The sequence below is a fragment of the Arvicola amphibius genome, chromosome 12 (assembly GCF_903992535.2).
Source record: "Arvicola amphibius chromosome 12, mArvAmp1.2, whole genome shotgun sequence".
NCBI classification, from domain to species: domain Eukaryota; kingdom Metazoa; phylum Chordata; class Mammalia; order Rodentia; family Cricetidae; genus Arvicola; species Arvicola amphibius.
In genome coordinates, this window is record NC_052058.2 from 135,148,501 (window position 1) to 135,172,608 (window position 24,108).

At 43.1% G+C, this 24,108-nt stretch overlaps 1 protein-coding gene across 1 annotated transcript in view; it reads right to left on the reverse strand.

The window, feature by feature from the left end:
- Herc2 (HECT and RLD domain containing E3 ubiquitin protein ligase 2) overlaps positions 1–24,108 on the reverse strand; it is a 158,743-nt gene that overhangs the window by 37,406 nt on the left and 97,229 nt on the right. The window contains 23 exon segments of the mRNA XM_038313420.1: positions 1,200–1,214; positions 1,217–1,306; positions 1,309–1,355; positions 1,358–1,382; positions 3,185–3,258; positions 3,261–3,324; positions 3,385–3,422; positions 3,716–3,815; positions 3,817–3,903; positions 5,512–5,684; positions 9,639–9,864; positions 12,798–12,942; positions 13,563–13,734; positions 13,822–13,903; positions 14,087–14,264; positions 14,528–14,618; positions 16,148–16,291; positions 16,388–16,469; positions 18,473–18,517; positions 18,519–18,539; positions 18,541–18,567; positions 18,569–18,587; positions 21,456–21,631. Coding sequence (XP_038169348.1) covers positions 1,200–1,214; positions 1,217–1,306; positions 1,309–1,355; positions 1,358–1,382; positions 3,185–3,258; positions 3,261–3,324; positions 3,385–3,422; positions 3,716–3,815; positions 3,817–3,903; positions 5,512–5,684; positions 9,639–9,864; positions 12,798–12,942; positions 13,563–13,734; positions 13,822–13,903; positions 14,087–14,264; positions 14,528–14,618; positions 16,148–16,291; positions 16,388–16,469; positions 18,473–18,517; positions 18,519–18,539; positions 18,541–18,567; positions 18,569–18,587; positions 21,456–21,631 — 2,121 coding nt within the window.

Consider the following 24,108-nt stretch of genomic DNA (forward strand, 5'->3'; position numbering starts at 1 on the left):
GACATCTTCAAATTTGCTGCAAATGGATGGATCTGGAAAAAAAAAAAAAACATATTGAGTGAGATAACCCAGACCCAGAAAGACAAATAAAATATGTATTCACTCTTAAGTGGCTTTTTGACATAAAGCAAAGAAAAACCAGCTTACAGGCCACAACCCCAGGAAAACTAGACAACAAAGAGACCCTAAGAGAGATATACATGGGTCTGCATAGGAAAGTGAAAAAGACAAGGTCCCCTGACCAAATTGGGAGCATGGGGGTTATGGGGGAGGGTAAAAGGGAAAAGGGGAAGGAGGGAAGGCAGAGGGGAGTGGAAGAAAATGCGTAGCTCAATAAAAGCAATTTTTTAAAAAAGTGAGAATTCCTGCAGGGCAAACAATATCAGTCTAATATCTAAAGAAAAACTAGTGGCAAACTGTAAAGCATACAGAAGGACTTACTTAGTAAGAATAAGATACACAGGGCTACCAAGACCACTCAGGTTCTTGCCACCATGCCTGATGACCTGAGTTCAATCCCTGGAACATATATGGTGGAAGGAGAAAGAAACAAGTCCTAAACAAGTCCACACACACACAACTAACACAAGCTAAAACATGAAATAAAAATAAAATAATGTGGATTTTGTTGTTCTTGTTTTCGAGACAAGGTTTCTCTGTGTAGCCCTGTCTGTCCTGGAACTAGCTCCTTAGACCAGGCTAGTCTCGAACTCACAGAGATTCTTCTGCCTCTGCCTCTAGGCAGAGTGCTAGGATTAAAGGTGTGCGCTACTACCGCCCAGCAATAACAATTTTGTTTTTAAAAAAACAAGAGTTAGAGAGATGGCTCAGTGGTTAGGAGTACTTGCTGCTCTTCAAACAACCTAGGTTTGGTTCCTGCCACCTACACAGTGACTTACAACCATCTGTAAATCCAATTCAAGGGGATCCTATCCCCCTCTCCTGGCCCTCCGCAGGTACCATATGTGAATGTGGTATGCACAAATACTCATACACAATTTAAAGGAACAAGCAAACAAACGAACAGGTAAATAAATAAACAAATATTTAAAAACAGATATACATACTAGTTCTAGGCTGGATAGAAGACGTCACTGGGAGAACAGTGTCACATGTCGTAAAGGACTGCTCCTCACCCTCGGTGACACCATGCGTGAAGATACTGGGTGCTGCAGGAGAACACTGGTCCCAGGACTCACCTGTGGGTAGGCGGGTGCCCATGCCCCGACAGCACAGCCGAGAGCACATCCCTGGCCCTGTCTCCAGCTCTGCTGCAGACTGACAGCTTGAGCAGGTCCACGATCATCCCCGGGTGTCATCAGCAATCAGCAGACTGGTGAACTCATCCAAAGACTGGGCTCTGGACCTGATGTTTTACTTGGCTTTCAACATCCAAACCAACGAAAACACATACAGTTTAAAGAGAGAATGGAAATATGGAGAGATGAACTGACCAGCTGAAGTCAGCACAGTCAGCAATGGGGAAGGGACATCAAAAACCGGATCAAGACATGATGACCCCAAAGTCTCCACTAAGCTATGGATCAGACTCTGAAAAGCAAGGAACTATTTTACTTAGCTACAAGAGCATCCATCAAAGAATAATGCCTTCACTATAAAGAAATGCAGTTTGCTGCTGTGATCACTTAGGCAGCACAGGTAGGTGACACAGCATGAGACTGGAAGGAGGCCACGGCACGTGCAACCTACCGCTACTCATCAGATTTTATACCTTTCCTCCAGATCTCCTCAAGTCTTCCACTAAATCTTATTTAAAATTAATCCTGTGTGTATAACACATCACGAATACTATCAACTTCCCTTGGGTTCCTCAGAAAAGACATTTTTTAAACATTTTTAGATAACATTTTTAAATGTTTTTACTATTTTTCTACAGGAAGTGGAAGAAGCCCTGGGTGAATGTGTGCTGCTGTCATGGGTGCAGTCATTTCAAGGCCCTTAGCCTCAGACACACTGGAAAATGAGAAAATACCATGGACGGGGGTGAGCGAGTGGGGGAGAGAGATTAGACTCAGACGGCAATGGCAAAGCCTTCCCTTCTGGCCCAAGCATGGATGCTGCAGTATGTGCAGAAAATGTTCACCATGGCTGTGGTTTGAAAGAAAATGGCCCTCAAAGGGAATGGCACAAATAGGAGGAATGGCTGGCCTTGCTGGAGTAGATGTGGCCTTGGTGGAGGAAGTGTGTCACTGTGGAGGCAGGCTTTGAGGTCTCAATGCTGAAACCACTCTCAATGAGACAGACGCTTCCTGCTGCTTGTCAATCAAGGTGTAGGACTCTCAGCTTCAGCACCAAGTCTGCACACTGCCACGTCCCGCACGATGACGATGGACTGACCCTCTGACACTGTAAACCACCCATTGAAATGTTTCCTGTATAAGTTGCCGTGGGTTATGGTGTGTCTCTTCACAGCGACAGGAACCCTAACTAGTACAACAGCTTTTCTTCCCCCAAGATGTTTTAAGGTCACAGACTGCCCCTCTATGAGATACCCCTCTATGGGATACACGCTGTACTTCAAGGTTACCAGTCACAGAGCTCTCCCATAAACTTCAGAGAGAGTGGCACTAGTATATGTTACTTGGAAAAACTACAGTTTATAGATGTATCTTTTAGTTAAATGCCTTAGTTTGGGTTTTGATTGCTGTGAAGAGACACCATGACCACAGTAATTCTTAAAGCATACATTTAATCGAGGTGGCTTGCTTACAGTTTCAGAGGGTCCGTCCATTATCGTCAGTAAATGTGCTGGAGCTGAGTTTATATCTTGCAGGCAACAGGAAGGTAACTAACAGTTGCACTGAGGGAAGCTTGAGCAAAAGAGACCTCAAAGCCCACCCCCACAGTGACACACTTCCTCCAGCAAGGCCACACCTCCTAATAGTGCCACTTTCTTCGGAGCCATTTTCTTTGAAACCACCCCACTTAAGTCTGTCAGTATTTCACAGGGAAGCAAGGGTAAGGACAGGTGGCAAAGGAGAAGAATGAGAATGGGAAGAGGTATCTCATAGAGGAACAGTCTGTGGCCTTAAAACATGCTTGGGAGGAAAAAGCTGTGACTGACAAACCTTGAAGTATAGCATGTTCTAGCTTTAAATGACTCTTGAACTTTTGAGTACAATTAAGGCAATTTTATGTTTCAAGTCAAAGAAAATCTCCTGACCTCTTTGGTTTTGGTCATGGTTTCTGCAGATGATGCTGGCGCTCCTGGATCATCTGTCACTGGGATAAATGGCGAGATGAGGCTGAGGGAGCAGATGGTGTCACAGCAGAGGGGGTCACAGAATCCTCAGAGGAAACAATCTAATTGGAGAGGAATAGGGAAAACACTTGTCGCTTTCTGGATGAGCCGCAGCTTATTACCACATTCCCAGCTAGCACCCTAGTGAGCCAAAGTAGCCCTAGAAACAGCAGGCACACAAACCACTCTGCCACAGCTCACAACGTCTCTAAGGAGTCTTTTCCCAAACATGCTAACAGTTTTTCAACTTTCTGATTTTTAACATTTCAGAATTCTATTTAGTGACCTTTTTAACAGCATACATCATTTTCATTTTAACACTAAGAAATTCTTTAAATAGAATAATTTTACCAAGTCAAACTCAAACCAAATTGCAGACACAAAACTATAGTGACAGAATGAGTAGAATCCTTCCCTTTCAAATTCAGCACAGTCTGAAGCTGCCCCTTTAACCTCTCTTTTCTTGCCATAGATTTGGACTCAGTCTGTCCTCAAGATCAGCAGCCAGCATGCCTTCCTCTATGTTCATGGGGCTGGCCATTGCCGATGCATCAAGAAGCAGTGTTGCTGAGGGAGGAGAAGGAGGGGCATTCCACTGGGGCGAGCATGCCGGCTGGCATCAGGGCTCCAACCACAGCATCGTCTGTCAGGACAGAAGGCCAGGACTGTGGTAAGCCACCCTGTCATCTGGGCACCACAAGAAGCAGCAGGAAGGGTCAAGGGCTCACTAACACTATGTCCTCATTTTTATACGCTATGTATAAATGAGTTTTAAAAGACTACTGTGCATTTTTAGCCAACAGCTCTAAGCTAAAATTTATATCCCAATCTTATTTATAGGTCTAAGATACATAGTAACATTTCAGTCCACAACTGTATCAACTAGAAAGGTCCCAGTGATGAATTTATTTACATGTATATGAGAAAGTTCTTATAATATTAATATAATACATTTTTTTAGAATGTAACCTCATGGTTATATTAAACAACACATGGTTGTATTTTAGCAGACACAAGTAACAACAAGGGATGCCCAACCTGTGGGTCATGATCCCTTTTGGGGTCTGAACAATCCTTTCACAGGGATTACATATCAGATATCCTCCATCTCTGTTATTTATATTATAATTCATAACAGCAGAAAAATTACAGTTATGAAGTAGCAAGGAAATAATTTTCTGGTTGGGGTCACCTCAAAATGAGGAACTTTATCAAAGGGTCGCTGCATTAGGAAACTAAGAACCACTGGTGAAACCAGAGCAGAGTAAGCCTCTAGCTCAGTCTAGGAAAACCTGCTGAGCTGCTGTTGAAGCTTAGGAATAGACAGTTGGTGTTAATGAAAAACTTGATACGGTAAGAGCAGATTAACTGTCCCTGATGACTGCTTTGGGCTTTGCTCCTAGGTCTGTAAGCATGACTCTCAGACCCCAGCCAGGACACATACCCTGTGGTCGAGCACTGCTGCCCAGGCTTCACTGTCGGGAGCTGGTGGGACAGGGTCTAGGGGGAGTCCTGGAGTCAGGAGAGCATGTCACTGAGGGGACTGGAACATGGCTTCCTTCTTTCTCAACTTTTGACCATGAGGTGTGCAGGTTTTGCTCTGCCTCTGGCTCCCACTATGACATGCTTACCAGAGGCCCAAACCTGGGGCTAGCCACTATGGGCCAAATAAAATCTCCCTCTTTCTAAGCTGAGTGTCTCTGGTGTTTTCTTAAATGCTGGGAAGCTGACTGCAACAGGCTCTAACAAGAGCAGCAAAGGAATATGGTAAGACAGTGAGAACCACCTTATCACGTGGATGAAAAGAGCAATCTTTTTTTTTTTTTGGAGACAGGGTTTCTCTGTAGCCCTAGCTGTCCTAGAAATCACTCTGTAGACCAGGCTGACCTCCTGAATGCTGAGATTAAAGGCGTGCACCACACTGCCCAGCAAGAATAATCCTTTTAAACAAGACCTTAAATTAGCATCGATTCATTCTTCCTCTTACCTAATACTGATATAGAATTATCAACAAAAATGAAAACATCTTTAAGCCTGATGTTCTGATTCATATTTCAATAATCAGCTGGTCTTGTCTGTAAGGCACCAAGAACCCATCAATCATCAGCATGGATGTGGGACTCCAAACTGTACAACTAGCAGCACTGACGACTAATAACACAACATTTTCATAAACATCTGCTCAATTACAATACTACAAACTATAAAGTTCACAGCGAGGCAGGATTTACAAACCAATACCCAGCCTACCTGGCATACATAATCTGCAGTGCGGTAAGAATGTGTGATAAGGCCTGCTGCTTGGCCAGGTTTCCTTCCAGCGACAGGAGGATCTTGGCAAGAGAAGGGCGATTAGGCTTACAGTTATTTGCACCATTTATCTTATTGCTGGCAGAAGAAGAATCAGCGTCTGAAGGCACACCTAAGAAGGGGAAACAAAAGCCAAAGCTGTTTTTAAGATCACAGATTGCCCTTTCTCTATGGGGTTTGAAAACAAACCACAGTCTGCATGCTGCTTTTCGTGCAGCAGCACCTCCGCCTTCCTAGGCAGCCAAAGTCTCAGCATGGATAGGGAGGGGCAACCATTACCAAATGATGGCTGCTGGAAAAGAAGTCAGTTTTCTTCAGAGAAGATTGCCCTGAGAGGGGACCCATGCTTCAGCAGACCAAGCACATACAGGCAACACTAAATTGACTCAGCAAGTATTGGGGGGGGGGGGGAGGATGATGAGGGGACATAAGAGAAATTGGAGGGGACAGAATGGGGTCCTGGATTTAATCTAAACATTATAGACATGCATGAATATTTTTTTATTTTGTTGGTTTGGTTTTTTGTTTGTTTGTTTGTTTGTTTTTAGGCAGGGTCTCAGCATGTAGCTCTGGCTGTCCTAAAACTCACTACACGAAGCTCCCATCAAGGCAGGATTTACAAACCAATACACAAGAGACTGACCTCTAACTCAAAGATTCATCTGCCTCTCCCTCTCGAGTGCTCTGTAATAAAACACTACAACGAAAAACAAGTTGGGGAGGAAAGGGTTCATTTTGCTTACACTTCCACATCACAGATCATCGCTGAAGAAAGTCAGGGTAAGAATTCAAGGCAGGAAGGTGAAAGCAGGAACTGATGCAGAGCCCATGATGGAGCACTGCTCAATGGCTTGTTCTTCGTGACTTTTCAGACTCTTTCTTATGCACTCTAGGACCACCTGCCCAGGGCTGACGCCACCCACAGTGAGCTGCACCCTCTTACGTCAATCATTAATCAAGGAGATACTCTGCACTCTTGTCCACAGGGGATCTGAAGGATGTGCTTTTCTCAAGAGTCCTCTTCAGAAATAACACTAGCTTGTGTCAAACTGATAAAACTGACCAACGCAGTCATAAAATGCTGTGTTTTACTGTAGTACATAAAAGCTGTGGTAAAAGTGCCTGAAAATTTCTCATGAAAGAGAATGAAAAGGACTATTCTTTCAAAATAATGTAACTATATTATACCCAGAAGACTTGTACACACATACCCAAGGTAAAATGCACTGGTGTATGGTACATAGCCAAAAATTACAGGGCAGGCAGAATGCAATATAACACAATACATAAATCATAAGAAGTATAAATCAGCCAATGAAATCAACTGGAAGTCGACAGAGATATTATAACTAGTAAAGAAAACACTTAGCAGGTAGAAACATGACAATATGAGAACACCCAACATCTGGGGAAGGAAACCTCTGGTAAGGCGGTGACGAGAAACTACCTGTATGACTAGGCCGAGGAGAAGTAAGGACGGGAACAGAGAGGGAGCGAGGGAGGGAGAAGGAGAGAGAACATGGTCAAGCTTTGGAAAGTCACAAAAGCAGTGTGACAGGGCACCAAAAGTGCAGAAAAAACAAAAGATGGCGCCAAAGGAAGCAGACAAGGCCGAAGACTCCAGCCACAGAGCTTCTGGCCGAGGGGAGCTAAGCCAGGCAGCCCTGGACATAATGAGCTGACATCCTCATCAGAGGACAGGCCCACGCCCACATAAGAACTGGACAGATTTCTCTGGCAGGCATCAGCAGTGGACAGGAATCCCATGTTGTCACCCCATATAACTTGGGAGGTTGTTAGCTAGGTGCCATTTTGAGAGGAAATCTTCTGCTTAACACAGAACTACTCTGGGAGCCTGAAAATAGGGAAGACCTAGTTAGGAAGCCCGACATTCCACAGTCCCGGGATGAGAGACAGCCCCCCCCAGGATGAGAAGCATTAAATATGCATTTAGTGCAGCAGACGGGGCACTGCAGGAAGCCACGTTCTCTTTCATGTGGACCTTAGCCTTCAACCTGTAGATAAATGTGTTTGAGTTTGAGTACCCACAGAAGAAAGGAACATCGGAAAGGGCAACGTGGAGGGCGGATGTCAACGTGGAGGGTGGATGTCAACGTGGAGGGTGGATGTCAGGGAAGGACAGATGGAGGTGGTAAGAAGGGTGAGCAGCAGGGCTAAATGAGATGGGATGGGGTAGAGGAAGAAACACAGGCAGAGCTAAGTAGCACTAGAGGTCTTTGACAAACTCACAAGGAAACCTACTCTGTAGCAGCTTCCTAAAATACAGACATATACATAAGCATCTATGAAAGGGATTTAAGTGGAGTTGCCTTGAACTGGGAGATAATGCTTTTCCCAAACATCATACCAAATACAAGTTCCAGTGTCAAATACAAGTTACCTCTTTTTGAGTTACTGATACAATTGTTTGCTTTCTTTTTCTGAGTGTTTTTAGAAACTGAACCCTCAGTAGCAGGCTGCTCAATAAGAAGACTCCCCAGGGCTGGGGAGATGGCTCAGCCAGTGAAGACACTTGCTGCCAAGCCTGATGATTCCCACAAGTTGCCCTCTGCCCTCCACAGGTTTAAAGGCAACAGTCAACAAAAGGAAGAGAGAGAACTGAAGTGGGGAGAGGGTTACTGGCTCTCAAAATTCACTCTCCATGGCTTCCTTCTTCCAGGAAGGCTGCGGCTCCTCATAACCTCCCTGAACAGTGCAACCCACTGGGGACAAGTACTCAAATGCCAAGCCTGTGAGGGACACTTCTCAATCAAGCCACCACAGTAAGTAAGCACACCCAAAAGTATTTAACGTGAGTCAGCCCACAGTAAGAGGCTGTCACACGCCCATCACAAGGGTAAAACCAGAGCTCAGGGAACACTGGAAAATAGAGGTAGCAATGTCAGAGACCAGGGCATGTGCTACACAATATTATCGTCATGAATCTATAGTATGGTCACTTACACAGCACCAACATGACAACACCACCAGCTGGCATGCCAACATGAATGGGAGAAATCTCACAAGGCCCCACGGCTCAATGAAGTAAGCTACAGTCAACTAATGGCTGCTAGGCAAGGCGGAGAAAGAATATGATTCAGTCTTCTCCAGGAACCAGTACCTGATAATTATCCAATCTCAAATGGTCAGCCCTAAGCACACATAAATAGGAGCAACACTAAATGGATGCAGTAGGGTGTGTGTGTATGTGTGTGTGTGTGTGTGTCTGTCTGTCTGTCTGTCATAACAACTAAAGGAGGAGTCATAAGTGGAGTGGGGGGGGACAGTTGAAGAGGGGGAGTGAAGTGATGTAAATAAGTTAATAGACAGTCCTTTGGGGACAGGGCATGACAGTGCTCTCATGAGCTTAGTAGCTGTGTGTGGCTGCCTGCAGAAGACCTGTCCAAGATTAATACTGGGTCAATATTCTGCCATGGAATGGAAAAGGGTTCAAGAGCCCCCGTTCCTAAGGGAGGATCTATCGACAGCTGGAGAAGGAGTCAATGTTCCTCTTATAGCCCCACACCCAGAAGTTATGTATACATAGCACACACTGGAGTCCGTGGATTATTAAACTTTTAAAGGCAAATCTGGGAGGAGTTAAGGGGACCACCTGAGGGTGAAGATGAACAGAGAACACAGTAGGAAATGAGGATAGGGGAAAATCGGATTATTCATCTATTGCTAACAAGAATACAAAAGAATACAAAAGAGTCCAGTTATTATGAAAACAATCTGACAGTTTCTCATGGCATGCACCCGGAAAGACATTCTTGGGCATTTTACCAAAGAATCAAAACTTGCTTCCACTCAGAAAAAAAAAAAAACACCTTGATATAATAAAAAGATTAATTTGTAACAACCAGAAATCACAAAGAACTTAAATGTCCTTCAATGACTGAATAAAGCACGAAGCAGTATTCAGGAACAAAAAGGCGTCTACTCTTGACACAAACAGCCACCTAAGTGGACAAAGCAACGCACAGGAAGATCATCTGCACAAGCAAAACCGGACAGAAGCTGCGCATTCAAGAGATGCGAGGGCCAGCCTGCAGGAGGACGTTACCTAAGTAGGAAGCACCCAGCGGGTCTCTTGCCGTCTGGAAGAGGACAGGTTCGTGGACAGAGGGCGTGGCTACGTCCACTGTCGTCCAGGCTACACTATGTGAGGACCCACAAGCCACTCGAGTGATCTTCTGGCCCTCCAAGCCCTGCACCAGGGTGGGCTTTCTGTTAACTGTGGTCGTGCCATTGCCCTGTTGACCATGGTCATTGTCCCCCCAAGCATACACCTGTTAAAGGGGAAAAAAAATTACATTTTCAACTTTACATTATTTCTAAAAACACTTGAAAATGCATAAAACATGTCATGGTCCTTGAAAGAACTGCACTCTTAAAGATAAAATATATTTCACAATACAACAAAAGAGCATGAGTACATTCAGTTCTGAGGGAAAAAAATCAACCATGAAAATGCTTAACTATAAATGCTACTTAATATTATTCTAATTAATTCGCCCTTCTTTGGGTGGGAGACAGAGGGTGTACTGCTTTGGCTAAGTGCAGTAAATCCACTATACTATAAAGGGTAAAGAAAAAGAAAAATACCATGCTCATTTTTCAAGTAATCTGCTCTTAGGTTTTACAATTATAAAGCATAATTCACTTTGAACTAAACAATGTTAATTTTGTTTTCATAAGCCAAATTTAAAATATGGCTCCATGGGCTAGTCATGGCATACTCTTCTTAAAACAACAAAATCTACCAAATCCTGTATTTCCAAAGTAAAGTAGGTGTAGCCTCTATCATGTAAATACAGCCTCTGTTGTATAGGTATAGCCTCTATCATGCAAGTACAGCCTCTCTTACATAGGTATAGCCTATATCATGTAAATACAGCCTATGCTGTACAGGTATAGCCTCTATCATATAAGCACAGCCTCTCTTATGTAGGTGTAGCTTCTATCATAAAAGTACAGACTCTATTATGTAGGTGTAGCCTCTATCACATAAGGATAGACTCCATTATGTAGGTGTAGCTTCTATCATATAAGTACAGCCTCTATTATGTAGGTATAGCCTCTCTTGTGTAGGTATATCTTCTATCAAGCATCAGGTTTTTCCCCCCCTAAAGTAAAAGCTGCTAATAGCTTAGGGGTGGGAGTATTTTCAATAATTTTTATACTTTAGCATGGACTTCAAAATGGAAAGGATGGTTTGCCAAGACCTCCCCGCCTCAACCTGTGCTGACAGTTAAGCAATACACCAGTAAACAAGATGAACTCTGTTCCACCTTAACAGCTCTCCAATATTAGGTTGGCACAAAACAGATTAGTTTTGAAGCATGATTTTTAAATTACTGTAAATAGGTTCAAAACAAGTATTTATTAATCAAAATGGAAACCATTATAGCCAAAAGACACATTTTGCCAATGAAAAATAAGTTTATTTGTTCATGAACTATAAAAATCTAAGCTGCAAGGTTCAACAGGTTCTTAGAAAGCATTAGCTGCACTGTTTGTTGTAGTTTTTTCTGCACCCTGTGGGTTGTTTTCCCTGCAAGACGTTTGAAGCCGTGGCAGGTGGGCGGTGAGAGGTCTGGTGGATGAGGCAAAAGATCACAGCCCAGCTAGTTAAACCTTTGAATCACTGGCTGAACAGACAATTCATCCTACTGATTTGCTGAACATCCTTCTCAGGTGCAGTGGTTTGGGCAAGATTCAGAAAGCAAAAATGGATCACACTCGCAATACACCGACGACGACCATGGCCTTTCTCTGTTTTGTTTTACGTTTGTTGTGTGCATGTTTTGTTTAGGAAAGTACTCTGGAGTTTCTTCTCTAACTACCAAGCAAGTCACAGATGGCTGTCCTACACAATCCACCTTTAACCGCATATCACAATCTAATCAAGAAGCCGGGCGGTGGTGGCGCACGCCTTTAATCCCAGCACTCGGGAGGCAGAGGCAGGCAGATCTCTGTGAGTTCGAGACCAGCCTGGTCTACAAGAGCTGTTCCAGGACAGGTTCTAAAGCTGCAGAGAAACCCTGTCTCGAAAAACCAAAAAAAAAAAAAAAAAAAAAAAAAGAAATAGTAAAGAAATAGTTCCATTACTCATAGATGAAGATGACAATATGAAACAATAGTTCTTTCTTTCTGTACAGATCACAAAGCACCCACTTCTGGGAAGTTCTTCACTTTCCAGTTTGCTCCAAATACTGAATGACTGTTGAACGGTCCAAGCTGAGTCAGCTGGCAACACCCGTGAAGCTCTATGATCAGCCTCCACGATGTGGTTCCTGTCAACTCCTGAGGCTCAACCACTGTGCTTCCCCTCTTGAGGCTCTCGTTTTGTTTGTTAAACGTCTTGAGCCACCACTGCATTGTCTATCTGTTAATAGCTCCTGGGCCAGACACACTGCTGGTTTTGTGAACTGCCACCACTGCTTTGAGTCACTCTGAACATGAGTAAGAAAATCACTAAAACTTGGTTTTGTCTAGTATCATTTCAATAGTATAAAACAAATGACAAGTGTAAGTCATCATACACACACACACACACATATATACATATATGTATGTGTATGGAGAGAGAGAGAGAGAGAGAGAGAGAGAGAGAGAGAGAGAGAGAGAGAGAGAGAGAGAGAGAGAGAGAGAGAGAGGTAAAATGATGTATGATAGGGATCGTTGAGATGGTTCGGCATTAAGTCCTTGTGGACCAGACTGACAACCTAAGCTCAATCTCCAATACTCACATGGTGGAAGAACCAACTCTAGAAAGTTGCCCTCTGACTTATACATGTGTGCACACAGATAGACAGACAGACATAAATACCCACAGATAAAATAATTGTAAAAAAAGTAAGATTTATGTATAATAAACATAATAAACTTATTTAGGAATATATTTCAGTATCAAATGGAAAATTTCAACACAAAATCCATGATTACTTTTGCACTAACCTAATATTAAACTCACCCAAGCATTTCAGGAGTCTAAGGGATATTTGTTATTTTTATGTTCTTGGTGTGGCATGCTGAAAATGTGACCCAGGCTGGCCCACAAGAACTCACTATGTAACCTAGGCTGGCCTGCAACTAGCTATTTTCTGGCCCCAGACTTCCGAAGGCTGGGTTTTAGCAAGTACTCCAGTCTGGACAAGACAAGCACTACAGCCGGCCGAGCACTCCTAGAGGGCCCTTACCACAGGCCACTGAGCCTCACCTGTCCCGAGTCTGTGACCGCCAGGCAGTGCAGGGCTCCGACCGCCACATGCACAATCTTCTTCCCTCTCAGTCCCTCCACCACTTGTGGTTTCCGCACGTGCACATCTGAGCCGTGGCCCAGTCTGAAGTAGTCCCCTTTCCCCCTGGGGACAAAGCAGCAGTTCTGGAATCACTACATGGTTACAGTCTGGCAATGCTATAGGAAAACTTTCACGACCACACACCTTCTAGAGTGGAGTGATAACATCACACAGAATATATACCACAATCCAAACTACCGCAGACTAACTTGGCAGGAAGACCTCTCATGCTGTCATGTGTCACATAAGAACTCAGTTACTATGGATTATAAAGAGACGGAATAGAGTACACTGCCAACCCCCTCTCAAGCGCTATCTGGGATGTCTTTTCAAGTTGCTAACTGCCTGACATGACATAAGGAAATTAGAAGTCTGTTTCGTTCTCCTTATTTCATGTAGTTTCCAGTATAATGTAACTCACAATTTTTTAAAGCTATATAAACCTCACACAAACTGGGTGAAACTGTCTATAGATTTCTTTACAAAATGAACTGTAAGATCTTTCTTTTTCATAATTTTATCAGTAATCTCAATTCAACATAGGTTTTTTTTTTCTTCACAAAAAGATGCCAAATGAGAAAGAAAGTAACAGTTTTACAAGGCAGCTGAGGCTGGGCACAGGGCAAAGCCAGGGCTCTCCAAACAGTCTGCCTTCCACAATGACACTGAGGAAGCTTACATACCACGTCCACACCACTCCCGACTTGGTGAGTGCCAAGGAAAACTGAGCTCCGCACTCAATCTGGCACACACCCTGGCCATTTAGTCTCTCGATGTTCTGGGGAATGTTACAGCCTTCACTTCCCCCTCGGCCCAATTTTCCAAAATCACCATCACCCCAGGAAAACACCAAACCTAGGTTTAAAAAGCAAACACCTCAGGTAAATTCTTAGTATTTACACACCTACCCAGAGGACACTCAGCATCACAACCAGCTCCTACCTTCATCAGTAAGAGCCAGTGTCTGTGCATCTCGGCTTCCACACGCAACCTGGATTACTCTGTGACCAAGAAGGACTTTCACCTACTCGATTACAAACGTAAAAACAGAATGAAGCACGGGAATAGGGAAAGCAATGGGAATTTTTCCACAGACTGAAAGTCAGCATTTTGTTCGTGTCTTTAAAAACCCAGACTTGAGGCTTATCTTCACTTGAAAAAACAAAGTGATAAAGCTTTTATAAGCAATGGAAATGTGCATAATCACCATTTTGGGCTTCAGCTGTGTGGTATTATCACCGTGTCCCAAGCGGCCATACTCGCCCAGGCCCCAGGTGTACAGCTCCCCGCTGGATGTCAGGGCTGCACTGTGAGAACTGCCGCAGGCTATGTCCCTGATGCGCTTGGTTTTCAGGGCCTCGATCAGCCTTGGCTTGTCACAGTTCCTAGGACAAGAGTAAAGTACACTCCTTACCAAGCTTCTTTTCAGAGACGGCCCATCTTTGATCAACAAAAAATATACATCACCCTAACTGTCAAACCTTAAAAGGAGAGTGGATCAAACTAGTGTATCCATCCACGTTTTTAATATTAATATTATATCAATAAATAACTCTATCAATAATTTTCTGTAAGCAACTGTGAAAATAGCCTATTATTACTAGCAAACAGTTTCTTAGGAATGAGCAAGATTGAGGAAGAGGCTCACATTCTGCTGAAGTGTCCAAGTTTCCCATCGTCACCTTCGCCCCACGAGAACACTTTCCCGTCCACTGTTAAGGCTGTAGCGTGCCGGCCACCTGCAACAGTCACACAGGGGAAGGCTGTCAACACATAATGTATAAAGAGTTCACCGTGTGCTACCTGCTCTGCCTGGCACACGGCGGCATGTGCTCGATGTGTATGTGTTAGCTAAATGAGTAACAGAACCATCACCACAGTTATCATAGAAAGCTTTCTGGGTGACATATATGTAAAATAAATGAACTTTTAGTAAATTACAAATTGTTAAAAATATTTAACCTGAAAAGAAGCAAAATAATAATGACTGTTCATGGGCTTCCATTACTTTAAATAAATAAAAAGTTCAAACTAAGATAAAGAGTGAGGACAGGACATCATTAAGCAGACTGTCAAACACCTTGACAAGAGCTCCACCACGCGTCCCGGCAGCGGACTATCTGAACAAGCCCCACTGCGGCAGCAAAGACACTGTAACCGCTCTTCTGGAAGCACATCAGCTATGTTGTTCCCCGATACTCCCCCAGGCCAGCGCTCCGCCTCACGTTACAGGCGTGAGCTCTGGCTGCATAGTCAAAGAGGGATCTACAAACCACTGAGCTCCAAGGCAGAGCAGACGGGGCTCCCAGCAGCAGGGACTCAGCAACAGACAACTCCATATACTATCAGGGGCAACAACGAGTCCAGCTCTAGAGAAGGGCTACACGGCTAGAGTATTACAGCCACCTTCCCGCAGCAACAGGCCAGAAGGGCCAGTGCTCTTCACAAGCAGATGCCTTACAGGTGGGCTCAGACCCTACCCGGAGCTTAACGGGGGAGAAGAGTAAGTTCTTGTTTCGCACATATGTCCTCTGGAATCCTAACCAGTACATGTATGAATTGAGCTTAGTATCCAGAGTCGGCTCCATCCCTCGGGACCTGGCATGGTGTTCAGAACATTTCAGTAATGCCAAAGTGGAAGCTGAGGGACAGCAGTGAACTTACTTGAAGACCACTTTTCTCACACTGAGAATTCATTGGTGTTCTGGGGAATCTCATGGGAACCATTGAATTTTCACAGTAAGATACCCTATTTAAGGGGCTGGAGAGATGGCTCAGAGGTTAAGAGCATTGCCTGCTCTTCCAAAGGTCCTGAGTTCAATTCCCAGCAACCACATGGTGGCTCACAACCATCTGTAATGGGGTTTGGTGCCCTCTTCTGGCCTACAGACATACACACAGACAGAATATTGTATACATAATAAATAAATATTTAAAAAAAAAGATACCCTATTTAAGCGACAGAACTTTACAGTTTCATAGCTAAAAAGTGCAGGGCCTGACAGACACAAGCGCTCTAGGACTGAGCACAAATCCTCTGAGAGGTACAAAACACACCTGAAACGCCAACAATGATGGCTTCCAAAAAGCTTTATTAAGTACTAATAACTAATCTTAGACCGAGTCCATCATCCACCTCTTTCTTCAGACTAGTTAACTAAAACTTGAAAAAGAACACAAGGATAATTCAGAGAGTTCCTGAAGGGCTTGAAACACTTGCAAAGCAAGAGGCACATCTGGCCCCTGTGCACTGGTGCTGGGCTCGTACCTGAATGGACCGCTACCTTCTTGACCACGTAGCTGCTGAGGGCTGTGATCTGCCGAGGAATAGGGACCGTCCCGCTGGACATACCCAGTCCCAGCCTGCCGTTTGTGGCTTCTCCACAGGAGTACACCTTCCCTTCCACAGTCACTGCAAGGAGCAGTCAGAAGTCTCAGCTCTCACACATAAAGGCCACATTGTTTAATGTGTGTTCAACATAATTTACCAATACCAAAATAATCATACCTGCAAACAAACTCTTAGATCCACCAGCCACCTGAACCACATTCAGAGTGGACAGAGTCTCAGAGAATGAAGGAACCTTGATCTGGAAGAGGATTTTTTAAAGCAAAGGAAGAAAAAGAGAATGTTTATACTTTTTCACTCCTAAGTGATCTTAACAGATGATATACAGAATTGCTGTCAGTCTGTGATTACCTTAACCACAAGAGTCCTTAGCTCTTAGAAGTACAAACTAAAGTGTTTTAGAGATGGAAGAATACAATTAGATTTACTTATAGTGGGTCTGCAGTACAGAAACACAATTAGATCAGGGGCTGGGGAGAAGACTCAGTCAAGGGCTCGCCATGCAAGGATAAGGATTTGAGTCCAATCCAGAGTTCAATAAAAGAACCAAGAGTGGAAGGAAAGAGGGAGGGAGGGAGGGAGGGAGGGAGGGAGGGAGGGAGGGAGGGAGGGAGGGAGGGAGGGAATTACATGTTTCTGATTTTCACTATGACAAATGTGGTTAAAATTGAAAATCTTGCCTAAGAAACCCTGTATTATTATATGGCGATTTGTTTTGCATTATGAATGGACTATAATCTGGAAGTGTGAGTTAAAAAGGCTTTGGTCCAGATAAGACCTATACCTAACCATCAACATACCTATACCTGACCTATACCTAACCATCAACATACCTATACCTGACCTATACCTAACCATCAACATACCTATACCTGACCTATACCTAACCATCAACATACCTATACCTGACCTATACATAACCATCAATATGCCTATACCTATACCTAACTATCAGTGACCACTGCAAAATGGGGATCTGTGACCTCAGGACATAAATGTCATTATTCCGGCTGCCTAAATCACAATATAAATTAGTTCAAGTAAGTGAGTTCCAGCAGATCTCTGCTTCCCAACAATACCGTGACAGAGGCACATGACTGATGCCGTCACCACAGAGACTAAAAAGAACAGATCTCATTCAGGTGAAACCAATACTAAAAATTAGAGTAGTGTAAGTTGGGGTTTTTGGACCTCATCAACATAGATAACAATTTGTACAATTAATTCAGATCCTAATTCAAATGCATTATTTGTATAATTACTCTATTTTTTTATTTGAGGAAATGTCACCCTTTTTGTGATGTGTAAGCACGTCAAAAAATTAGCCTTTTTAACCCAACTATTTGTGAAATCAAGTACAAGCATAGAAAGCAAATGTTTGGTTTTTCAAGACAGGGCAAACCTTTGGAGCCTGTCCTGGAACACTCGTTCTGTAGACCTCAGGCTAATCTCGAACTCACAAGAGATTTCACCTGCCTCCACCTCCGTAGTGCTGGGATTAGAAGGCGTTGCGCCCACCACTGCCCAGCAGTCTCAGGATTAATCAACAGTGAAAGGAGGGACTGGGTGGAGAGGAGTGAGGGGAAACCATGATCAGGATGTAAAAATGAATGAATGAATGAATGATAAGTGAATGAATGAATCAATGAATGAATGGGTAAAAGGGGGAGGAAGGGGAAACCATGATCAGGATACAAAAATGAATGAGGGCTGGAAAGATGGCTCAGTGGTTAAGAGCACTGCTTGCCCTTCCAAAGGTCCTGAGTTCAATTCCCAGCAAACACATGGTGGCTCACAACCATCTGTAAGGAGATCTGGTGCCCTCTTCTGGCCTGCAGACATACATGCAGAATACTAAGAATACTGTATACATAATAAATAAATAAGTCTTTTAAAAAAATGAGTGAGTGAGTGAGTGAGTGAGTGAGTGAGTGAGTGAGTCAATGAGTGTGTGGGGGGAGAGGGGGTCTCTACCCACAGCCGCTCCACAATGACAAGCGTGCACACTCAGATCTATTGTCCCATTTCTCTGTGACTCCACAGCATTCCTTCTCCATGTATATAAAGGAGAGCAAGATGAGCTGCTCACCCAAGTCCTGAACTCAGAACCCACAATCTAGAAAGAGGGGTTGGTGGTAAGGTTAGTTTAATAAGAGCCCCTGCCTACTGCCTGAGCCTCAGGCCAGAAGAAGCCGCAGGAAGCATTGCCAATCAAGTCACAGGGAACGAGGTAGGTGGTAGTACCTTAGAGCCTTTGAGCCCACCCAGCTGGTCCTTGTCATTCAGGCCCCCACACAAACACTTTGGTTCTCTATTGTAGCTGTTGACTCCAACCCGGCAAGTCTTCTTTCTAATGAGACTAGACAGGAAACAAAGGTAGAAACAAAGCATTTAAAAATGAAAGAGCTCCTCCAAGTAAGAAGTCCATTCAAAGATCTTGCTTTTAGCACATGAAACCACCAGTCTGTATACAAGCAAGTGCTACAGAAACAGACATGGATGACAGCTGTAGATTTATCACTGTATCTTACTTTCAGTACAGTAAACATTTACAGGTTAGTCTGTTTTCTTTCTGTACATTTGCTTGTTTTGGAGAAGGGGGTCTCACTATGTAGCCCCATCTGGCATGGAACCCACTACCTGGACTAGGCTGTTCATTAAACTCACAGAGATCTGCCTACCTCAGCTCCTGGGTGCTAGGATTATAGATGTGTACCACCACACCCAGTAATGTGTTATCTTTTTTTAATTTATATTTGAACCTTGTACTTTTGTTGGAGAACATTCTGGTATCAGATAATTCGGTCATTCCTGCACCGTAAGATCCCATGAGGCAAAACTTCCATAATTCAGTGCATATCTGCTTTCTTCCTAAACTCAAGTTAAACATAACACTGCTTCCTGGCTCAGAACAAGTCCTAGTGCTCAACAGAGTGCCCAGTGAGCACAAATGGACCTGAGAGCCCCTGGGGAAATGCCCTAACAGGTTCCACCCAGAAGTGGCCTTGTTATATTTTGTATTTGGGAAGGGGGATGGGGAGAGGAGAGTCCTGTATCTAAACATGTATGTGGTCATTTTATTTCTCAAAGACAGAATTAAACAGATTTAACTATGTGGTATTGGAAGTATTCTAATATACATCAAAGCAATATGCTACTTTCTTCCTTGACATCTCTGCCTACAACAACACAAGCTGGAAATGCCAGGATGGATGGGTTCTGCCATGACTGCATTCCCTGGGTTGCTACATGCTTGCTGACCCATTCCTGACCTGGCATGATGGGAGCCACAGCACTCCGTTCTCTACCTGACTGATGCTCGCAGTGTGCAGGACAAGGTTACGATGGCCTCGGCAGGCACTTTGATGGCCAAGTGCTAAAATCCTGCTTCTTTTTACTTGTTTTTTGTGATCCATTTGTACAAGGAATGGAAGATTCTGGGTTTAGAAAACTACTCTTTATATAAACAGATCTTTTATAAAAAAAATTGTTACATAGCAATAAATATTACTTTAGGGGATCAAAATCCCATGGTACAGAAATAAAACAAAAATGTAGAGAAAAAGCTTGACTTATCTGATTAGAGGCAAAGTAGAACAAATTTATATACAAAGTATCAAATTATCATCGAACAGAATTTTGGTCAAATACATGCCTGGGAAACAAATACTGACATTCAGAATATTCAATGAGTGGTCCAATGTTAAGTACTGACCAGTCAGCTAAACATAACCACATGCAGTTTGGGTGTTGGTTCTGTGACTGACTGCTGTATTAGACTGCTTATTAATCCAGACATTACTTGCTAATAATAGCATTATTTAGGAATATAAATACACCCAAATTGTCTCGATTTTTCTTTTTCGTGTATTCAATTACTAAAACAAACAACAACAAAAAAGTCATTCACTAAGTTATGGTTACCTCACTTATATAATAGGATGTAATTAAGTATACCAGTCTCAATTCATTTTAGTGGTCACTAAATGAGAAAACACTAAGCTGCAATTCTCACACATATTGTAAATACGCTAGAGTATGTATGCACATACTGTTTTCTTTTCTGTATCTATGAAGAGGTCTTGAAATAAGGCAGGACAGCATGGAAGAGCAATGCCATAGGCCCCGAAGTGACCTGGCTCACCCCAGAGCTGTGGCACTGATGACAAGAGCATGTGTTGAGCAGCAGTACAGATGGAGCTGCTCTCTCTGTCTCCTTACATCACTGAAAGTCACTTACAGCAAAACGTGTTTGGTCACCTGAGTTGTGTCCACCACCTATGGAAGGCTCTGGCCCTACTAGGAACCCAGCATGGCAGGAGCAGTGTTGGAGACACTGAAATGTATTTTGCACGTTTGTCTGAACAACACACACGCACTAATCCATCTACAAAAGCACAACTGTGAGGAAAGTGATCAGCGGCAATGTTTCTATTGGGACTCCAAAGGAAGCCTAGAGCAGTCCTTGTTATACACATCACGGAATTAACACATAATGGAAGAATCTTTGTCACCCTGACACACCATGTTTCATAACACTGAATCTTCCTGTCCGGGGCAATGCTCCACTGCAGTCACCACACAACTCCTTTCTTCCCAGCTCGAACACCACGCTGATGCAGGTGAGTCTGTCCAGTGTCACTGTCCACCACAGGGACGGACCCACAGAAGCTGCTCCACACACATGTGCAGAATGGCAGCCACAGCAGCAGGCATCCCTACCTACAGTCAGGTAACAAGAAGTCCTAGGATTGCACAAGAATTATACACAAGAGCCTCGAGACAGCCCAGAGACAGCTGTGTAACAATGTCCATGTCCTTAATGCCACCCAACTGTAAACTTAAAATTGCAGAAGTGGAAAATCAGGCTTAGTATATTTTACCACAATAAAGAAAAACTAAAACATTTAAGTTAACAGTAAAATAGCTAGCAATAAAATGTGCCATACCATGTCTACAGAAAATCATGATCTAACACAGAAAGCAAAAGGAAGCTACAGGGATTTAAGCCAAAACAGGAACAGAACGTTTTAGATTAAAAACAGAAGTAAGCTTTTTTCCCAACCTTCTCTCTAATGGTCATTTTTTTTGAAATGTGCATTTTTTTATGTTTTATTTTCTTGCAAAATAATTATTTTTGACAACTCGACTAAGCATCCTAGTAGGCACGATTCACGATCTGGGGATGGGACAGAAGGCAGCCAGTCCCACAGGAAGAAGCTCTCACCTCCCAGTGCTGCCTTTGTCGTCCTCTTCCTCCTCGTTATCTGAAGCCAGAAAAGGAACTGCGGCCAAATCTTCCTCCTCAGCCCGGATGCGTCCCAGCAGGATGAGACCGTGGATTTTGCAATCTATTCCTGAGCTCCTGCACTGCTTTATTGCAATCTCAATGTACCTGTGATACTGGATGAGAAAATGACAAGTTACAGACGCCTCAGACTCAGAAGACAGACACTGACATTCTGGGAAGACCGCAGGTTACAAACTGCATCTGTGATTTCACCAGTCTGGGTAGAAGAAGGCCAAGATAAAAAGAGAAATCAAAGAACAAAATGGAGAAATAACAAAGAACTACAGAAAACAGGAAGAAGACAGAGTGGGATTTCATTTCCTGGCCCCAAAGAAGCCAGTTAGTTCATCTGACCACACCAAGGAGCATGGTCAGAGCTGAGTCTTGCCAGCAAGTGCCCTGAAGGGACTCCTAGCTCCCAGGGAAAGCGTGAGAGCTGCCCAGGACAGACAAGTGTGGGCTGCTGGAAATTCAAACTGGAGCCAGAACATCAAGCTAACTAGACCTCGGGAAATTACACCCTAGAAAGAGGTGGAAGAACCTGAAACTGAACGCTTCCAACACTTAAAATCCTCCTTCCCTACCACTTCCTGGAGAAGTAACAGGTAATCTCACAGCCAGGCAGTGGAGAAGTGGAAAGAATGCCAGAGACTGAGCCAAATCTGTGTCTGACCAGTAGGGATTGTGGAGTTGAGAAATCACACACAAGTGAATCAGACCCAGGGAAGGGGCCGTAAAACGCGGAGCATGGTACAGCATCGGCCGGAACATGGCACAGCATCCGGTCGGAAGCACCAAATGCCAAGCTAGACAGTGTAGAGGGCAGAAGCACGGGCGCGAGTACAAAGCTAAGATCTGTGACAGCCCCAGCCAGGCCATAGCAAGGAAGAGGTACAAGGGCTCCATGGAGTTGGTGGCGGAACCTGATGTACACACAGGGACAGGCTCCCCTCCCAGGGTCCAGAAGCACTCCTGAGAACACGGTCCTCTTCTCTTTTATCCAGTAGGGCTTTTTATCAGTAACTTTTGATTTTAGCAACCTATATTATACACATACATCTTTTTTCATTTTAAAAATTTAATTCTTCAATATTCATATTCTTGTACCTTAAGTAGTCGATTAATATGCTGTGCTTTTTATCGTGTTGGAAGAGGCTCTTAGATCCATGTCTCATTTCTCTAAATCTAATATATATTGTTTTCTACTGCTTTTCTTAAACCTCTAACCCACATACTTTCCTTCTTACTCATTTTTCACCACAGTTCCTTCACTGACTACTTAAAATACTGACACTCTTAATCCCTGTGAGTTTGCAACATTTCCCCCAACCAGAACGCTCATGTTCCTGTCTCCAAATCTTATAGGCACAAGTGAGGGACACAGAACTCACTCCTACAGCTAACACCAGTACTACTGTCCAAACATCACAAATGTTACTGCAGTCAGTTTCCCCCTGAATATAAACCCAAGTGAAGACAACCCACATGGCTGAATTCATGCAAAATAAAAGGGAGAAAACTATCAACCCAAACACACACACACACAATGGATAGATAGATAGATAGATAGATAGATAGATAGATAGATAGATAGATAGATAGATAGATAGATAGAAAGTATAGATAGGATAGATGTGATAAACAGACAGATAAGTAAGTTAATGACAGTTATAACAATATAAAAGCACAGAGGGTAACTATATGCTAATAAAGAGAACAATTCAAGAGGACACAACTATTTAATTTTTTAAGTAAAAATTTTTAGGGAGTATTTAATACCCTGAATCTTGGAGCTCCAAATTCTATAAAATAGTGAGAAAGTGGATTTGATAGGTATCTACCAAATATTCCTGCCTTTCTCTAAAAATTGATCATGTTAAAGGCAGACAGAGAGCAGAAATAATCCCTGAATGCGGTTGGAAAAACCCACCCTGCAGTGACCCTTAGAAAACACACAAATACTTGAAGACTAAACAATACATTTTAAATGAACAGTGACTCACTGAAGAAATGGGGAAGAAAATTTTCAAGCTCCTACAACAAGGGATAGCCTGAAAAAGAAATTACTAAAACAGGCACCAATGAAACCCACAAGATCATTAGAGAATATTTTGAAAATGTGTGTTCCAAGTTTGGAAATCAAGAAGAAAAAATTTCTAAATGCATATGACCTACAGGAATTAAATCTACAGAATGTAAACAATATAAACAAACTCATAACTTTAAAAGAGTGGAAGCAGTACATAAGTAACCCTTCACAATGAAAAGCCCAGAACTGGATGAGTTTACTGATAAATAGTAGCAAATATTTAAAGGAAATCCGACACCCATCAACATTTGTGGACATTCACAAAACAGAAAGGGAAAGGTATAGTATCAATTTTATCTTACTAAATCACTATCACCTTGATATCAAACCAAAGGAACCAGGATTAATTTCTTTATCAACAGATATAAAAACACCTTTGCAAACTGAGGTCAAAATCACATTAATAAGATTATATGCCTTGATCAAGGTGGTTTCCTTCCACAGATGAAAGGTTGGTTCAATATATGCAAATCAATCAACATAATATAACATATTAATAGA